Raw genomic sequence first — 15,993 nt, forward strand, 5'->3', positions numbered from 1 at the left:
TCGGCGAGGGGATTTCATCATAGCGCGCAACTCGCGCTCCCCGCCCCTCGGCCCTGCCCGGATGCAGCGGCGGGAGCCCTGGCGCGGAGAGGCCGCCGGCCCGCTGACCTGGGGCGGGGCATCCGATAAGAAGGCGCCAAAGGAGCCTACCTGCCCCGACACATAGGAGGAGCTGTGGAGCCTGCCGCGTGGCTGATGGCGGCGGTGATTTGGGGAGATGGGGAGCAGAGAGGAGTCGAGGGCTGGCACGTACAGAGAGAGAGCGAGAGAGGCACGTAGTCAGTGGCTCACAGCTAAGAAGGCAGAAGGATGCAGAATCGCAGACCACGGATGATGCCACTTTTCTGGGTTGCCACACAAGATGCGATGTGCCCTTGCTTAGATCGTGGCTTTTGGAAGGGATTTGATACATGGAGGAAGGGCAGCGTTAGGCACTAGTTCACAGGGAGCGTGATGGGGAAAACGGTAGTGGGAGGGCTGTTGCCCCCCCCCACGCAGTGTTTGGACAAAACATATTAGTTATGTATTTATTCCTTAAAGACTAAAATATTCGCCCAATCAAGTGAAAGAGCAAAAGAACAAAGCAAGGTTGAGGACTCGGGAACAATGTAGTACATAGGACAGACTGAGAAGAGAAAGTGATAAGGCACTACCTGTTACCACCTTAATTCCCAGCTAAAGCCACTGCATGTTATCATCAATGAATTACAGCCCATCCTGGATAAGGACACTTTCTTCTCTCAGATGACAACATCAGGGGTTCATTCACCTGCTCATCTAATGTGACTTATGCCATCACCTGCCAATAACTCTACCTAGGATGAACAGGTCTAGGCACATAATTAAAGGGGCACAAATCTGACATCAGGAAGGACACTACCCTGATTTCAGTCTCTTTAGACGCTTGGTACTAACCTAAGTAATCATCCTTGAATAAAAAACTTCAAAGGGAGGTCACTGAATTACAGTTTACCAAGAAGTTAAATTCTATCCCCTCTACCTGCATTGAACTATAATCCCACTACAGGTGCTTTAATCCCACTACAAGTGTTCATTAGTTTACCAGTGCCAAGATCTTTGTGTTACCATCAAGACTGATTTATGAACGGTCATTGTAAATAATTTTATGTGCATGTAAGCTTTAACATGCTTATCATTATGTGTATGTATGTGTGTGTATAGGCTCCCTTCCCACTCTGTGATGCCACTCTATATAATGTATATATGCATTTAATTTCTCTAAGGCATTATTGCTTATATCCTGCTCACTTGTCTTTCTGCTAAGCTAAAAAAGCCCCAAACATTGCAACCCTTCATCATAGGGAAGTTGCTCCAGCCCTTTGATAATTTTGGTTGTCCTTTTCTGCAACTTTCCCAGCTCTACAGTACCCTTTTTGTGGTGTGGTTGTATCAGAGCTATAGACAGAATTCCAAAGTTACTGCACAGATCTAAGTCGTACTATAGATTTGCTAAAGATCTCTCCCCCACCCTCCACCCACACACCAAAAAACCCTGAGGGCAACACTAACGAAACCTAGAATGGCACACTTGGAAAATTTCTCCTCTTACAAGCTAAGTTTTTAAAGGCCTGATTAGTAAGGTGGAGCCAAGCCAAGCGCACCTGGTTGCAATCTTCAGCAACAGTTGTCCCTTACATTACACAGGCTTTGGAACCACCTATTTCAAAGCAGCCTTGGTTACCTATTGGAGGCTGAGCTTTTCACGATACCTTAGTTCCATGGAGACAATATCTCTGATGGCCCTATATTATTTGCCTTTTAATTTTGACATGAACACAGTGATCTTGTACTGGGATGGGAAACCTGTGACCACCAGTTGTGGTGCTCTAACTCCTGTCCAACATGGCCAATGAACAAGGATGATGAAGTCCAGCAACATCTGGAGGACAAAAGGCTCCCCACCTCTGATCTAGTGTCTTGAACGCAGTGACTTTTAAGTGACCCCATTGGCCTAAATCAAGGATAGGAAAGTCCTCCAGTTGTTGCTGGACTAAAACTCCCACTATCCCCAACCTTTGGTCATGCTGACTTGGGATGATGGGAACTGGCCTCCAGCAACATCCAGAGGGCCATGGGTCCCTATTGTGTTCCAGCCGAAAAAGAGGGACAGGGGTTACAGTTTCTACAATGGCAGCATTTGAAGGAATGACAAAAAAAGGCCTGGCTCTTTAACAAAACCATTTTCTAGGTTAAAGGCGGTGCTCAAAGGTGCTTTCTATATAAAAAGGAAGCCTGGAGAGGTAGGCTCAGTTATTTTCTTGGAAAGGTGGTGGCCGTAGCACTAATGATGGTGAGTAGTAGTTTTCTTTCTGCTGCAGTCTTTTTCTTCTTTTTCCCTAGGGTATAACCCTGCAACTGTGAGGCTGTTGTGTTCCTGAAATATAGTTCTACCTCCAAAGCTCCTTGTTTAGCTTTCAGGGACCTTATTGCTCTTGAAGGGTAGGAAAAGCTAGGCTGGATGTAGCCAAGTGTTTGTTCTGTATGTTGAACGTCTTGTCTGATGCAAATTCTGCAGTTCTGTGCATGCTTATGTCAGCAAGGGTATATTGAATTCAATGAACCTGACTTCTCTGAGCAAGTGTGCACAGTACTGAGCTTTATGCTGGGATGTGTTCCAGAGTGTCTATTCCCAGTAGAGTGACCACTTTACTTTGGTATTGTGGTGAGTCCCTGCTATAAAACTTGTAGGAGGCCCAGCCATGGCTTGCAGGGCTGCTTCGTCCAGGGCTCCTGTACCTTTAGCAGTAGTCTGAGATGCTCTTCCCATAATGCATTGCATGTTGGGAGGAAAGGGAGTGTCTCCTACAGAATTTCTGCTTGTCATGCAGCTATTAAAGGTACACAGTCCCTGCCAGGAAAAAAAGGTGGGGAGTTGTCAATCCTTGGTCTGCCATGTATTGATCTTGGTGACTCTAGTCCCTGGAGAGCCTAAATGTGTCTGCTTATGTATGCAATTTTCACATGGTTGCTCGAGGGCACTGCAAGTATGGCCAAGACTGGCCTGGCTTTAATGCACTTGGCTGTGAAAGAGCTAGGCAATAATTTGCCTATTTCTCTTAAGGACCCAAAAGCCTTTTTTGGTTGCTCTACTTGGCTTGGCAAGGTCTTCCTCCTTCAAGTTCTTCTTCTAAATGTAATGCTGTATAGCATTCTTTCTTTGCCTTGAGGGCTGTGTGAAACCAATGTGGACAGGAAGCTTTGGAGCTGGCAGGGGTGCCCATTTCACCATCACTGCCATCTAGAGAGCGGTAAAGGGCAGAAAATAACATCAGCAGCACTTGATCTCTCTGATCCCGTTTATCAGGCAGCAAACAAGTGCCCTTTTGAATGCTCTGTCCTGTACCCTGGAGGAGGAGGAGGAGGAGGAGGCAGCTGGTGGCCTGTCCTTTTGTGTGTAGGGTTTTGATCCCTTTGCCCCAGGTACTGTCAACTATTTCCTGGGCCCCAGGGAAGCTGGCTATGTTCCTCCTTGAAGCCAGAATAAAGCTGGGAGCAGCTCCTCTTTCTCCTGTGAAGCGTTTTTTCCTGAAAGCTGTGTAAGAACACACTCACTTTCTGAATTCTTGGCAAAACACAGACAATATATGTAACATGAATTTCCTCTATAGAAGCGTGTTTCAGATGAAAACAATAATAATTTCCCAGACTTTATTGCTGTCCTGGGAGAGATCAAGAGCTCAAACAAAACACATAGCTGCCCCAACTTATCTGGCTTTGCTGTTTGTCCAGCCAGTTGTAGCCTATATAGGGGACCCCATGCCTGGGGGTGAATGTGTACAAGGAGCTTGTAGTGCCTGTTGTAATGAATTGTCCACTTTTCCAAACGTCAGGCAAGTCCTCAGGAGGAGCAGTGGATGCACAAGGCCAAGAGAGAAGAGGGGGCTGTGGAATGCTTCAGCAAGCACCCCCTGCAGAACAGGTAAGTACATCGGGCCAATGGCCCATCTGGTCCAGCATCTTGCTCTTACGGTGGTCAACCAGATGCCTGTAGGAAGCCTGCAAGCTGGGCATGAGCACCACAGCACTCAACCTACCTGCGATTCCCAGCAATTGGTAATCAGAGGCAGAATGCTAGCAGAACGCCAAAATGCTTGGATCTCCCAGTGTGCCCATATCTCCCCCCCCCCCAGTGCAATGATGTTAATGCTCACTTTCTCCCTGCTTGTTGATGGCTGCTAACCAAAAAGATCCTGGCAAGGTGCATCCAAATGTGGCCAAGGGAGCTGTGCTATGATACAGCAGATACTCATTGCCAAGAAATCCTTGCTATTTTTGGTTTCAAGGAACACTTCCGATGCTACTGTGTGCTTCCATAAATCACTGTTAAACAGGAAAAATCATTTACTTTCACCCTGTTCTTGCTTCCTCCTTTTCAAGGAGGGAGGAGTGGGGAATGCTCTTAAAGAGTCCTCCTGGATCAGATGAAAGGCCCATCTAGCTCAGAATCTTGTTTCCCACACTAGTTAACTAAGATGCCTATAGAGAAGCCCATAAGTTGAGCATGGAGGCAACAGCATCCTCCTTCTGTTGTTGCCTAGCACATGATTTTCAGGGGGCACATACAGCTTCTGATACTGGAGGTAATGTGTAGCCATCATGAGTAGTCACCATCAATCACCTTATTGTCCATGGATCTGCCTAATCCCCTTTTAAATCTGTCAAAGTTGGTAGCCATCACCTCATATGGCAGCAAATCCTATGTATTTGCTGTTATTCCATTCTTCTGTCCATTTATCTCTTGAAACCACTCCTATTTTATATTCCCTTGCCCCTTCACTGGGAGAAGGAGAGAGAACCTGCATCTGCGTCTCTGGAGAAGTTCAAGAAAATATTTGTTTTACTAATTTATATACTGCTGTTCATACAATATATATATATATATATATCAGAATGGTTTACAAAACCATATTGTTTATCAGCACAACCCACACCCCACCTTAAGGTTGCCTTATTACAGTGGGTCTAATCAAATGTGAAATGAGAAGAGTGTGACACAGCACCTTCTACTCCAAACAGGCAGCATTCAAGCACAACACATGTGGCAAGATGTGCTGGGTGCTTTGTGTGTACATAGAGCCTCACACAGGGGAGTGTTGATGTTCATAGCTAGTGGCTTAATTTTGCCTTCCATTCATCTCCATAGGTGGGCCCTTTGGTTCTTCAAAAATGACAAGAGTAAGACCTGGCAGGATAACTTGCGGCTTATCACCAAATTTGACACCGTGGAAGACTTCTGGGCGTGAGTGCATTTCAGTCCTTCCTCTGACAGCTAGAAACCTTGGAACAGCCTTGCCAGAAGAAGGAAGGCCATTGTGGGATTGAACCAACAATGGGGAATATTGTGGCCCTCTGGATGTTTCTGAACTCCTCACTTGCATCAGACCCAGCTGGCATGGTCAGGGATGATGGGAGCTGGGTTCTCCAGTCCATTCACTTTTGAAAACCATGTACTTGTATCTGCAGGCTACACAAGTCCTAAGCAGCACTTGAAAGTTAAAAGTGGTTGAGAGAGATGTGTGCTACAGGGAGCTCCGAATGAACCATAGTTTCCTGTGGTATTTGCCTGGATTTAGTGGAAACTTCTCTCAAGGCAGTTTCCAGGGTGGGCCACCTGCTTTGGGACTATTCACTCAAGATACCTTGCATCAACATCAGGAGCCGTAGGTTCCTTACACAAGTCCACCCATTCTGCTCTCCTGACATATCTGTCTTCTCTCCTTGAGACTGCAGGCTGTATAGCAACATCCAACTGGCCAGCAAGTTGACATCAGGCTGCGACTATTCCCTTTTCAAGGTAAGTCCTGCTGGTTATTCCTGGTCTGTTAACGCTGCGTGCCTCCTATAGGGAGGTGAAACAGGCTCTCAAGTGGTAGTCTTGGGGTCTCTTGTTGTATGGGCTTTCCCACACACCATAGGGCTACACGTGGCTTGCTGTGGATCTAAGTGCATTGTGATGGACTAAGAAAGCCTTGCAACTTCATGTAGGGGTGTGTGTGTGTGTGTGTAAGAGCTGTATATACTGAGATCCTGCATTTCCTCTAGGATGGCATTGAACCGATGTGGGAAGATAACAGGAATAAGCGTGGTGGGCGTTGGCTTATCACATTGTCCAAGCAGCAGCGGCATGCAGAGCTTGACCGTTTCTGGCTGGAGACTGTAAGTAGGCAGAACGCTGTGTGGGTGCTTCTCCTTTATGAAATGTGGAATTTGCCCTGCTTTCTGGCCATGTTTCTGGGCTGGGCTTCAGTGGCAGAGCTTCATGCACCAGCACCGGGTGCGGAGAGCAGTCGGGGGCGGGGCTGGTGCTTGTCCTGGGGGCGTGGTGTGCCTCCTGCAGGGGTGTGGTGCATGTTCTGGGGGCAGGGCGTGCAGCCTGTGGGGGCGGGGCGCCCAGCGCAGGCAACAGCAACAATGGCACCCTGGGGATTGTGCTGCTGGGGCGGTGCACTCCTCCCCCCACTCCTCTTCCTCCGCCCACTCCTCTTCCTCCGCCAGTGCTGGGCATACAGTACTTCCCATTCTCTCTTGGGTAGGTGGAAGCTGCTCCCCAAAGTGACCCTCCTTTGTTAGTTCCCCTTCTCAGCCCAAGGTCTTTGCCCGCCTGCTGCTCTCCAGGTGTTTTGGACTACCAACTCCCATCACCAGTTCTGCTGGCTGGGGCTGATGGGATTGGTAGCAGTGTTAGAAACTGAGATATGAAATCTAGGAGCTAAATGGCACCTTAAACCTAGGTTATGGGCACAACAACTGAATATCTAGGCACATTTTTTATTTAATAACAAAAATACAAAGCTGAAAATGAATGAACTGCAGCTAAAATATTATGTCATTTTTCACATGGTCTTAGCCCTTCCCCTGTCCACCCCTCTAATATTCTTAAGAGGGTCTCTTCTCCAGTCTGCAGAGAGTAGCTGGAGGTGGGGAGGCAGAAAAAGGTCTTCCTTTTCTTCCATTCTTCAGTTTTAATCTGAAATCTTAGGCACAGTACTATGGCCAGAGGTCAGAAACTGCTCGCGCTAATGAAATTCCCTGTCGCAAAATGCGCCTAGAACAATGGAAGTTTTGAACACCTATTGGTAGTCCAAAGCATATGGAGAATGTCAAGTTGGTGAAGGCTGGCTTACTGTGTTCAGGCAACCACATGGCGGCATGAGATGAAGGGGAAGAGGAAAGGATGCTTGGCGTTTATCTACTAAGATGGACTTTCCTATCTACACAACACACACACACACTCATCCCCAATCCCTCTGATGCCTGCTGGATTTCTGAGCTGAGCCAGCTATTTTGATCTTCCCCAAATAGTGTAGCTCTTTTGTTTGGGCAGGAAAACAGCTTAAAGACCCTTATGAGGCAAGAAATATCCCCCACTGTATTTAACCACGGTACATCAAGCAGTAGCTTGCATCTGGTTCCCTGTTTGCTTCATGGGTTTTCCTTTTCTGTGTAGCTGCTGTGCCTGATTGGAGAAATGTTTGATGACTACAGCGAAGATGTCTGTGGGGCCGTCATCAACATCCGTGCTAAGGGGGACAAGATCGCAATCTGGACCCAGGAGGCAGAGAACCGGGATGGCGTAACACATATCGGGTAGCTGACAGACAGTTCCCTTTGTTGAGATGTGTGTGTGAAATGCTGAGCAACACACAGGAGGGCTAATGCCAACCACCTTATGTAAGGCAGAGCGTGTTTGTATAATTAAACACCAACAGGATTACTAACGTGTGTGTGTGTGTGTGTGTGTGTTATAAGAGTTTGAAGCCTTTATGCATGAAGAATGCCAGCTATACCATGCAATGAGTTTGTAGGTGTCTATAGCAGCCTAGGGAAAGGACTCTTTGGTGGAAATAGATGATATGTGCGTACACACTACAGAAGAGAGATGAGCTAAGATAGGCAGCTGTCTTGAGTACAACTTAATTATTAATTTTTTTCTCTTTCAGGCGTGTTTACAAGGAACGCCTGGGCCTGTCTTCCAAAGTGGTGATTGGTTATCAGGCTCATGCAGACACTGCCACCAAGAGTGGCTCCCTCATGAAGAACAAGTTTGTGGTGTGAAGCCACTACAATAGGCCCTTGAAGTTGGCAGGATCTCTGGGGAAGCAGGATGGATGAGTATATCATGGCATAATACTCCCATGGATTTTGTTGGCTCTCAACATTATTAAAGAATTGAGGCTAAACAGGTTGTATTCTTTTGGTCCTGAGTTGGAACTTTGGAGGAAACCACCCACTCTTGAGAGTCAACATCCATCTTCTAAGTTTTGTTTCCCTTCCTCTGCGCTGAGAGGATTTGCCTGGAACTGAACTTCGTTACTAAATGTGCCATTTGCACACAAGTCTGCTGTTCTTACATGCACCCCTGACACATGGTTGGGATCTTTTTTGACACTGAGATAGAGGCATGTCTGAAAACCTGAAGATTTTTAGAGCCAAAAAATACCAATCACGAATTCTCTCCCCCCACCCCCAGTAGTTGGAGCCTTCCTAGCCTTTCAGGTTTCTGAATAAAACAAATGGATTTCTTGGATCACCCAGGTTTTGATGGAAGGAAGGCTGACTTCTGCTGGCCCCCATAAGGAGAAACGTAGAAAGAGTGGCCTACCCATGCTCAGTTATTTCATATGAGCAACTATGCATTTGCTAAATGCAGGAAGACTCAGAGTCAGTTCTAGTATAAATACTTGTATTGCGGTAGTTTTTAGGTGAGTATAGTCCGCAGCATGGGCATAGCCAGGATTTTTGTGGAGGGGGCAGGACCAACGTGATTGGTCAGTTAAGTATTTCTATTATTTTACTGCCCCCTGCCCCCCCCTCACTATGCCCAGGGTCTGCAGTAGAGGCTGGTCTGTTAAGGCAGATGCAGCACTGCCCCTCAAGCCTCAGTCTGCCCTTAGACTTCCCTGCTTGCCTCCTTACAAACCAGTCTAGGGGGTAGCAGTGCTTGCCAATTCCTTCCTCCTTAGACTCAGTGCTGTCCTTTATTAAACTCAGCAGGAAGGAGATGGGGGCAAAATTAGCTGACTGTCTGTCATTAACTCTGGTTCCACCTGCTGTTGCTTTCCCCTCCTGACCCAATGGTCAACAACCACCACTGATCTTGATGGAGTCTAATCTGCTGCTGCCAGATTTCAGCCACTAGTCCTTTAGACCAGTGTTTCCCAACCTTTTTTGGGCAAAGGCACGCTTGTTTCATGAAAAAAATCTCGAGGCACACCACCATTGCAGCCCCGTGATGTCAGCGCGCAGCGTCACGCCGGGAGGGACATGAATTGCTAGCAAATTACATAATCACCTCCTTGAGGGCTGGCTCATCTTCTCCGAAGGCAGAACCCCATTAATTAACAGCACAGACTACCACCATAGCCAAGACGAGGGGGGAAAACCTCAGTCATGCACAGTCATGCACATGTGGGGGCTAAATGAGGATGAAGACCGGGCAGAGAGCAGGGTTCAAATCACCCCACCTGGCCAGGACAATCCCTGGGTGCTCCCTTGGGCCACTCGCCTGACCCACCTCGCAGGGCTGTTGTTGCGAGGATAACACGGGGAGAACCACGCGCGCCCCCGGGAGCTCCTTGGAGGAGAAAGCGGGCGATGAATGCAATGCACGAAATATATGAGAGGCGACCAGGTTTTGCAGGTGAGGGGCCCCCGCCAGCCTCCGCTTCCAACACCCGGCGCAACGACGCCGAAGTTTCCCCCTGGGCTCGGCTCGGGGAGCAGCGCTGCTCCCCCCCGACTCCCCTTCGCCCTCCCGGCTCTCTGTGCCACCCACTGGGGACCCCCCTCACCTGCCAAGTCCGGAGCGCCGGTGGAAGTTGCATGCATGCATGCAGGGCGCCGCATTGCCATTGCATTGCACTGCACTCCATGCAACGCCTGCACGCATGCATTGCCTTGCACGCACGCCAAGGGGTCTCCCCGCGGTCCGATGCGTCCCCTCCGGCGCGGATGCAGCATTGCAAAAATAAAAAAACCCCGACGCAGCCCTACCTGGGGGGGAAGCCTCCGCCGCTCCGCCTCCGCGGGGATCCCCGGGCTCTATCCTGCCACCCGATCTCCGCGGGGGCGCAGGCAGGCTGCGTGGGGTCTGCGCGGAAGAGCCCCTGCCCGCCCGGCCACCGCCGCTGCGCTCATTCCATGGCCGGGAGAAGAGCGCTTCAAACAAAACGCCCGGCCCGCCAGGCCACGCTGGGAAACGTAGTTTGCGCACCCCGCGCGGGCACGGAGCCCAAGGGCGAGGGGACTATGGATCCCGGCAGCCCCCGCGCCGGGGACGGAGGGGGAGAGGCCGGGTGCAGGGATGGAGGGACGGGTGGGCGAGCGAGTGAGTGAGTGGCAGCCGCCAAGCCTTGGCCGAGAGCCAGGAAGGGCCTCCCCGGAGGAGGAGGAGGAGGAGGAGGGAGGCGCAGAGCGGGAGGGAGGGAGGGAACCCCAGGGGTCATCTAGTGACGGTGCCCCAATCAAAAATTTGACTTTTTTTAAAAAAAAAATCTTTCGAATTTTTTAATTTTTCCCGCGGCACACCAGGCAACATCTCGCGGCACACTAGTGTGCCGCGGAACAGTGGTTGGGAAACACTGCTTTAGACCTCCCTGCAGCCTGGTGCTAACGGGCTGGCCTCTGCTGCAAGCAGGAGCTGCTGAATTAAAAGGATTGCAGGGCCTGCTTCCTGTTCTGAAGCAGCTTGTATGACTCTTAAGGAGGTAGCAGAGCTGACTTGAAAGTCAATGAGGTTGCTTCCTGGGATTAGCCTCTGTAATAAGAGATGATATCAGGCTTGCTCTTGCAACTCAGAGCTGCGGCTACCACAGCACTATCCCATTCATGGCAACTGACAAAGTGAGCAGCAGGATGTCTGGTCATAACTACGGTAGCTCTGGATGGTTCTCTTCAGTGAAAATACCAAGAGCCCAAGTACTTCAACAAAACTATGATGCCTTTGTGTGTTTGATGAGGGGCACTGGGTAACTGTGATATAGGAGGCCCCTTGTTGGGTGTTGTTACTGAGCAATGAGTGTCAATGCAAGAGCAGCTTTATCTTCTGCAGAGGCAGCCTTTGTTAATCCTCTGAATATAGAGGTGTGTGAGTAAGGACAGTGGAGGCTGGTGCATTTGGGTGAATGGGTCAATGTCCCACCAACCTTTATCTAACTCCTTTTCCTTATTCTTATTTGCAGTCAGTGCATAGAGGGCCACTCTGTGTGTTACAAAGCTATTATTGCTCAATAGACATCATAGCAAGTTATAAAATATACTTTAACTGAGTGCTTTTGCCTTAATTGTTGGCCACCCAAATTCTGTACGAATGATCAATTAAAAAACACCACCACCCATGATCCATAGGCAGCAGGAGTTTGTTGGGTTTATTAGGTTGGATCTAGGCAGGCATGCTTTGAGTGGATCTACTGAAACCAGTGGAAGTTGAGTTGGTAATTATTTGTGTCCTGTTGACTTCAATGGGTTTACTCAGAGAATGACTAAGCCTGAATCCAACCCCAAAAAAAAAATACAAGAAGTTGCTTAAAAGGTTCAATGATGGCTCCAGGTGCATTCTTCCTCATAAAAAGGAATGTCTCTAAGCTGCATCTACAAACAAATCATGTTTTTGCTTCAAAATTACTGCTTTGCTCATGCACAAATTTAATTGAGTAAAACCTACACAACCAATCAACTAATGCTTCTCTAAGTTGGCCCATGCTAAGGTCGACAACAACTGAATGTTATCACAGTACATAAAGAAATTGGGAGAGGCAGCAAAAGCATGTATTATGGGCAACTTCAGTTACCAGCAGGCTTAAATGTCAATTCAGGTCATGACATGGATACAATTTCTAGATTCAAAAGGAGATTGTGCTTTGTCACAGTTAATTATAGAAGCAGCAAAAGGAGACGGAATTTGATTCAACTAACAATGGATTCCTGCATGTCAACTCAGAAATGAGCCCCATTTGGTTCAATGGGTCTTACTCTCTCAGGTAAGTGTGATAGGATTTGCACATTGTGGCGGGCAAAACATGGTACACAAGATTTGTGCTAACACACACAAAGAGAGAGAAAAATAAAAGCTGTGCTGTGTTTCTGAAAACAGAGCACACTTATATTTAGTGTTGTGAGAGAATTTATCCAATAAGAGGATTATGTAATAAGAGATGAAATGATACAGTTAGTGTCACATTCTTTAGGCAGCAAAGCAACAGCATAATAGAGCCTGAACACTTAGGCTAATCAAATAGAAATCTGCCAACAGGCAAGCTAAGTAGAATTTGGAAGACCAAATTGGTGGTAATAAAGTAACAAAATAAAAACCCTTTCAGTTAAGGAGGAAGAAGCTGGCCAGAGCTGTTAGATGACAAACATGTAAAAGGGATTGCTCAAAACAGAAAGATTGGAATAGCAGCCCCTGGTTTTTAGCTTCAGCTAGGGAACTGGGTCTGTATACAGTATTTGCATCTTATCCTTTTTCTGCTGACCCCTCTCCTTCTTCAAAGACAAGGGTGCAACTTGCTAGATTTTGAAACAAGACATTGTAATATGACTGTATGCTCTTTAAGGACAGCTGCGGAAAGAGCACAGAGAGTTCTTCAAATAACTAACCAAAAGAAGAAAATCAAAACCAAGGGAATCACTAAACAGGAGGGGGTTGGTTTTGAGGGCCAAGACAAAAACCCTAAATGAGGCGCTTCTGAACCGGGGGCCTTGAGCTTCTCAAGCAGCCTTGCAATTTGCCATGGGAGAATGTGTGAGTGCAAATGGTAGCAGCCTCCATACCAGAACGCTTTGTGTTTAGGACAGAGCCTGGTCTTGGAGATTCTGTATGTTTGGCTTTCTCATCTGTTCCCTAGTATATATATTTTTTAAAAGTCAGCACATCTTTAACACTGCAGGCAATGGAACAGCTATGCACACATTCAGACCCTGTGCCTCAGTTGTGAGTTAAATGCAAGGTTCAACAATGTCTGTTAAAACATAAATGGAGGTAGCTTTGTTTCATGTCAAAGTGCCAGGTGTTATTCAATGACAGAAGAGAAGGATCTGGGCGAGTCCAGTTGTGAAGTTCTGAGGCTGGGCTTCTACTCCCAGTCCTTTTTTAAGAGAAGCAAATGTAAATAAAAAATAAACTTAACCTAGGATGTGGATACAGAGAAGTACTTAAAACGACTACTATCTCAGATAGTGTCTGGCCACATTGGTAAATGTGCAATGGATATGTGTCCCAGGGAAAAGCCTTATGCCTCTGCTCCCCCATTACAAAATTATGCATTTTTGCATGCTTGAAAAATCCTATCACTAGAACAGAAGTGCTAACTAGACTAAGGGTGTTTGAATTTCATGCAACAAGTAGCTAACATTTATTAAGATTGATTGCATATTTTATCATCTAGACAGGAGAATGCTGAGTGATTCCAGCAGAACTTCAATAGCTTTCACTTTAGCATCAACCTGAGCCTTGATCAGTCCATGCAAAAGGTTGACTTTTTGGACACTGCAGTGTAATTTCCTAGTAGACATATAAGCACCACCTTATATTGATCACGATACATACCTACTGTACATGCTTTCAGCTTTCACCCAGAGCAAAATCCACTATATACAGTCAAGGCCTATGATACAATTGTATCTGTTCAGATGCACAAGATTCTCTTTTTTAAATCAGGTGTCCCTCTAACTATGATCCCCACCCAATGAAGAGGTAAATCAGAACAACAAGGGCAGACATAGGAATAACTTAATATAAAACCCAGAAGAGAAAATGCCAGGACACCAGCTCTTATCTCTGACAGTTCTTAGCTGAAACCACTCAAATGTATAATTGATGATCTGCAGCCCATTCTAGAAAGTGACACTCCTCTCACAGGCCTGAGGTGGGAAGCCTGTACTTGCTTATATGCAGTGTTAGAAACTAAGATATGAAAGCTAGGAGCTAAATGGCACCTTAAACCTAGGTTATGGGCGCAACAACAGGATGTCTAGACGCACTTTTTAAAATAACAATAATACAAAGCTGAAAATGAATGAACTGTTGCTAAAATATTATGTTCATTTTTCACATGGTCTAGTCCTTCCCCTGCCTACCCCCTAGTAGTCTTATGAAGGTCTCATCCATTCTTAAGAGAGTACTGGAAGTGAGGATGTAGAAAAGGGTCCTATTTCCTTCCATTCTGCAGTTTTAATCTGAAATCTTAGGCTCAGTACTGTGCCCAGAGCTCAGGAACTCCTCATGCTAATGAAATTCCCTGTCACAAAATGCACCGAGAACAATGGGAATTTCGAATACTGTTTATATACAGTCCCCTGCAGAGGAGCCAAGTCTTAGGGGCTGTGGGGGCTTCAGCCCCCACAATAAAATATTTGAGGGGACCAGGCCCCCACAAAGTTGATGGACATTTACATTCAAATGGTGTGTGCGCACTGCATCATGTGACTGATTATGCAGGGCGGGACTTACTGAGCCTCCACAATATTTTATTCAAGTTGGCACCCCGGTCCCCTGATTTAAAAGAGCTACTTGCCAGCAACAACAGGCCATGTGACATATGAACACAGGGACCAACTCTTGTAGCAGACCCAGATGCTAATTCTGTCCCCATGTGTTTACTCTGGCAACACCATTAGAGCAGGTAATAATGTAATCGGGGGTTTATTTACCTGTTCCTGTTCTTATGTTACAATTGCCATTGCCAGCAATGTTCTTCTGCATTCTACAGAGGGCAAGCAGGTCTGTCTCTGTGCAAAAGAACAGATGGGAAGAAATCTAACATCACAAATGTCAACATTTAAAAAATAAATAAATGGTGGACCAACATTTCAGCATTCCAGGACACTCTCTGTAAGTGACTCTTAGAATGGCCATCCTGGAGCAAAGAAACTTCAAAAGGAGAATGAAACATGAAGCTGCTGAAACGCAATACAGCAAGTTGTTCAGTGCTATCACTTGTGGACTGAACCGAGACAAAGGATTCTTAACACAATTTTTGTGCTAATCGGCTTACCAATGCGACACTGCGTGTGTTATCAACAACACAATTGTGACCAGAAAGTAAATAAGAAGAAAAAGGAAATAGGTTATGTGGAAAGGGGAGCTGCTGAAAAGGAACAGACCAGCCACTGACAACACAGCGCTGCACTGCGCCTGCCACCTTGGTTTGGACAATTTTGAAATTGATAGTACAGTGGATTTAAAATGTGGTTTGTTTGTTTTTTGCATTTTCTGGTTGGTGAAAGAACAACTTTACTGAACCAAGTGAGCAGAATGCCACTTGGACGAGGAAGATGTCATATAAAGGTAAAGGTACCCCTGACCATTAGGTTCAGTCACGGACAACTCTGGGGTTGCGGCACTCATCTCGCTCTATAGGCTGAGGGAGCTGGTGTTTGTCCGCAGACAGTTTTTCCAGGTCATGTGGCCAGAATGGCAAACCAGAGCAGCGCACGGAAATGCCGTTTACCTTCCCGCCAGAGCAGTACCTATTTAACTACTTGCACTTGACCTGCTTTTGAACTGCTAGGTTGGCAGGAGCAGGGACCGAGCAACGGGAGCTCACCCCGTTGTGAGGATTCGAACCGCTGACCTTCCAATCGGCAAGCCACCCGTGTCCCACTTAGATGTCATGTAGATGTCATATAGATGACACTAAATCAGCTGACGTACACATAGATTCAAAGCTACATTAAAGGCTTTAATTTAAAGCCAGGGTTGGGCAAGCCTGTATTCTTACCTCATGTGCTGCAGCAGTGCAGAGCATCCTTTTACAGTAAATGGCGCATAGTATCTAAGGCCAGCCAAGTTATTGTACCTGAGGAGGGAAATCCCACAAGCGCCTTTCTCTCCTCCCTGGCACTAGAGGTGCAGCAACAATAAATTTAATAACCCATAATGCTGCCCTTCCTTCCATGACACCCCAAATCAGCTTGCGTGAGGGACTGCCGCCTCTCTATGCCCAAGGGCAGGGCCAGCCTTGTTACTCAGGT

The 15,993-nt window shown here is 47.0% G+C and overlaps 2 protein-coding genes across 3 annotated transcripts in view; one reads left to right on the top strand and one right to left on the bottom strand.

The window, feature by feature from the left end:
* Nucleotides 1-14,748, bottom strand: part of SNCB (synuclein beta) — a 42,093-nt gene extending 27,345 nt beyond the window's left edge. Inside the window, exon 1 of the mRNA XM_083488560.1 lies at nucleotides 14,671-14,748. Coding sequence (XP_083344686.1) covers nucleotides 14,671-14,722 — 52 coding nt within the window. The 5' untranslated portion in view covers nucleotides 14,723-14,748. The remainder of the gene's footprint in view (nucleotides 1-14,670) is intronic.
* Nucleotides 136-8,214, top strand: EIF4E1B (eukaryotic translation initiation factor 4E family member 1B). 2 transcript variants are annotated; one of them, XM_083488547.1, is made up of 7 exons: nucleotides 136-2,311; nucleotides 3,852-3,940; nucleotides 5,165-5,260; nucleotides 5,752-5,815; nucleotides 6,064-6,177; nucleotides 7,469-7,608; nucleotides 7,962-8,214. In XM_083488547.1, exons 1-7 carry the CDS (start codon nucleotides 2,306-2,308, stop codon nucleotides 8,074-8,076), a joined length of 624 nt encoding a protein of 207 aa, XP_083344673.1. In that variant the 5' UTR covers nucleotides 136-2,305; the 3' UTR covers nucleotides 8,077-8,214. The 2 variants fall into 2 exon arrangements, with proteins under 2 accessions (XP_083344673.1, XP_083344672.1); XM_083488546.1 differs by lacking the exons at nucleotides 136-2,311; nucleotides 3,852-3,940 and having other exon boundaries at nucleotides 4,912-5,260.
* Nucleotides 14,749-15,993: the final 1,245 nt, after the last annotated feature.

This window comes from Podarcis liolepis (genome assembly GCF_965112155.1).
Source record: "Podarcis liolepis genome assembly, chromosome: 2".
Lineage (NCBI taxonomy): Eukaryota > Metazoa > Chordata > Lepidosauria > Squamata > Lacertidae > Podarcis > Podarcis liolepis.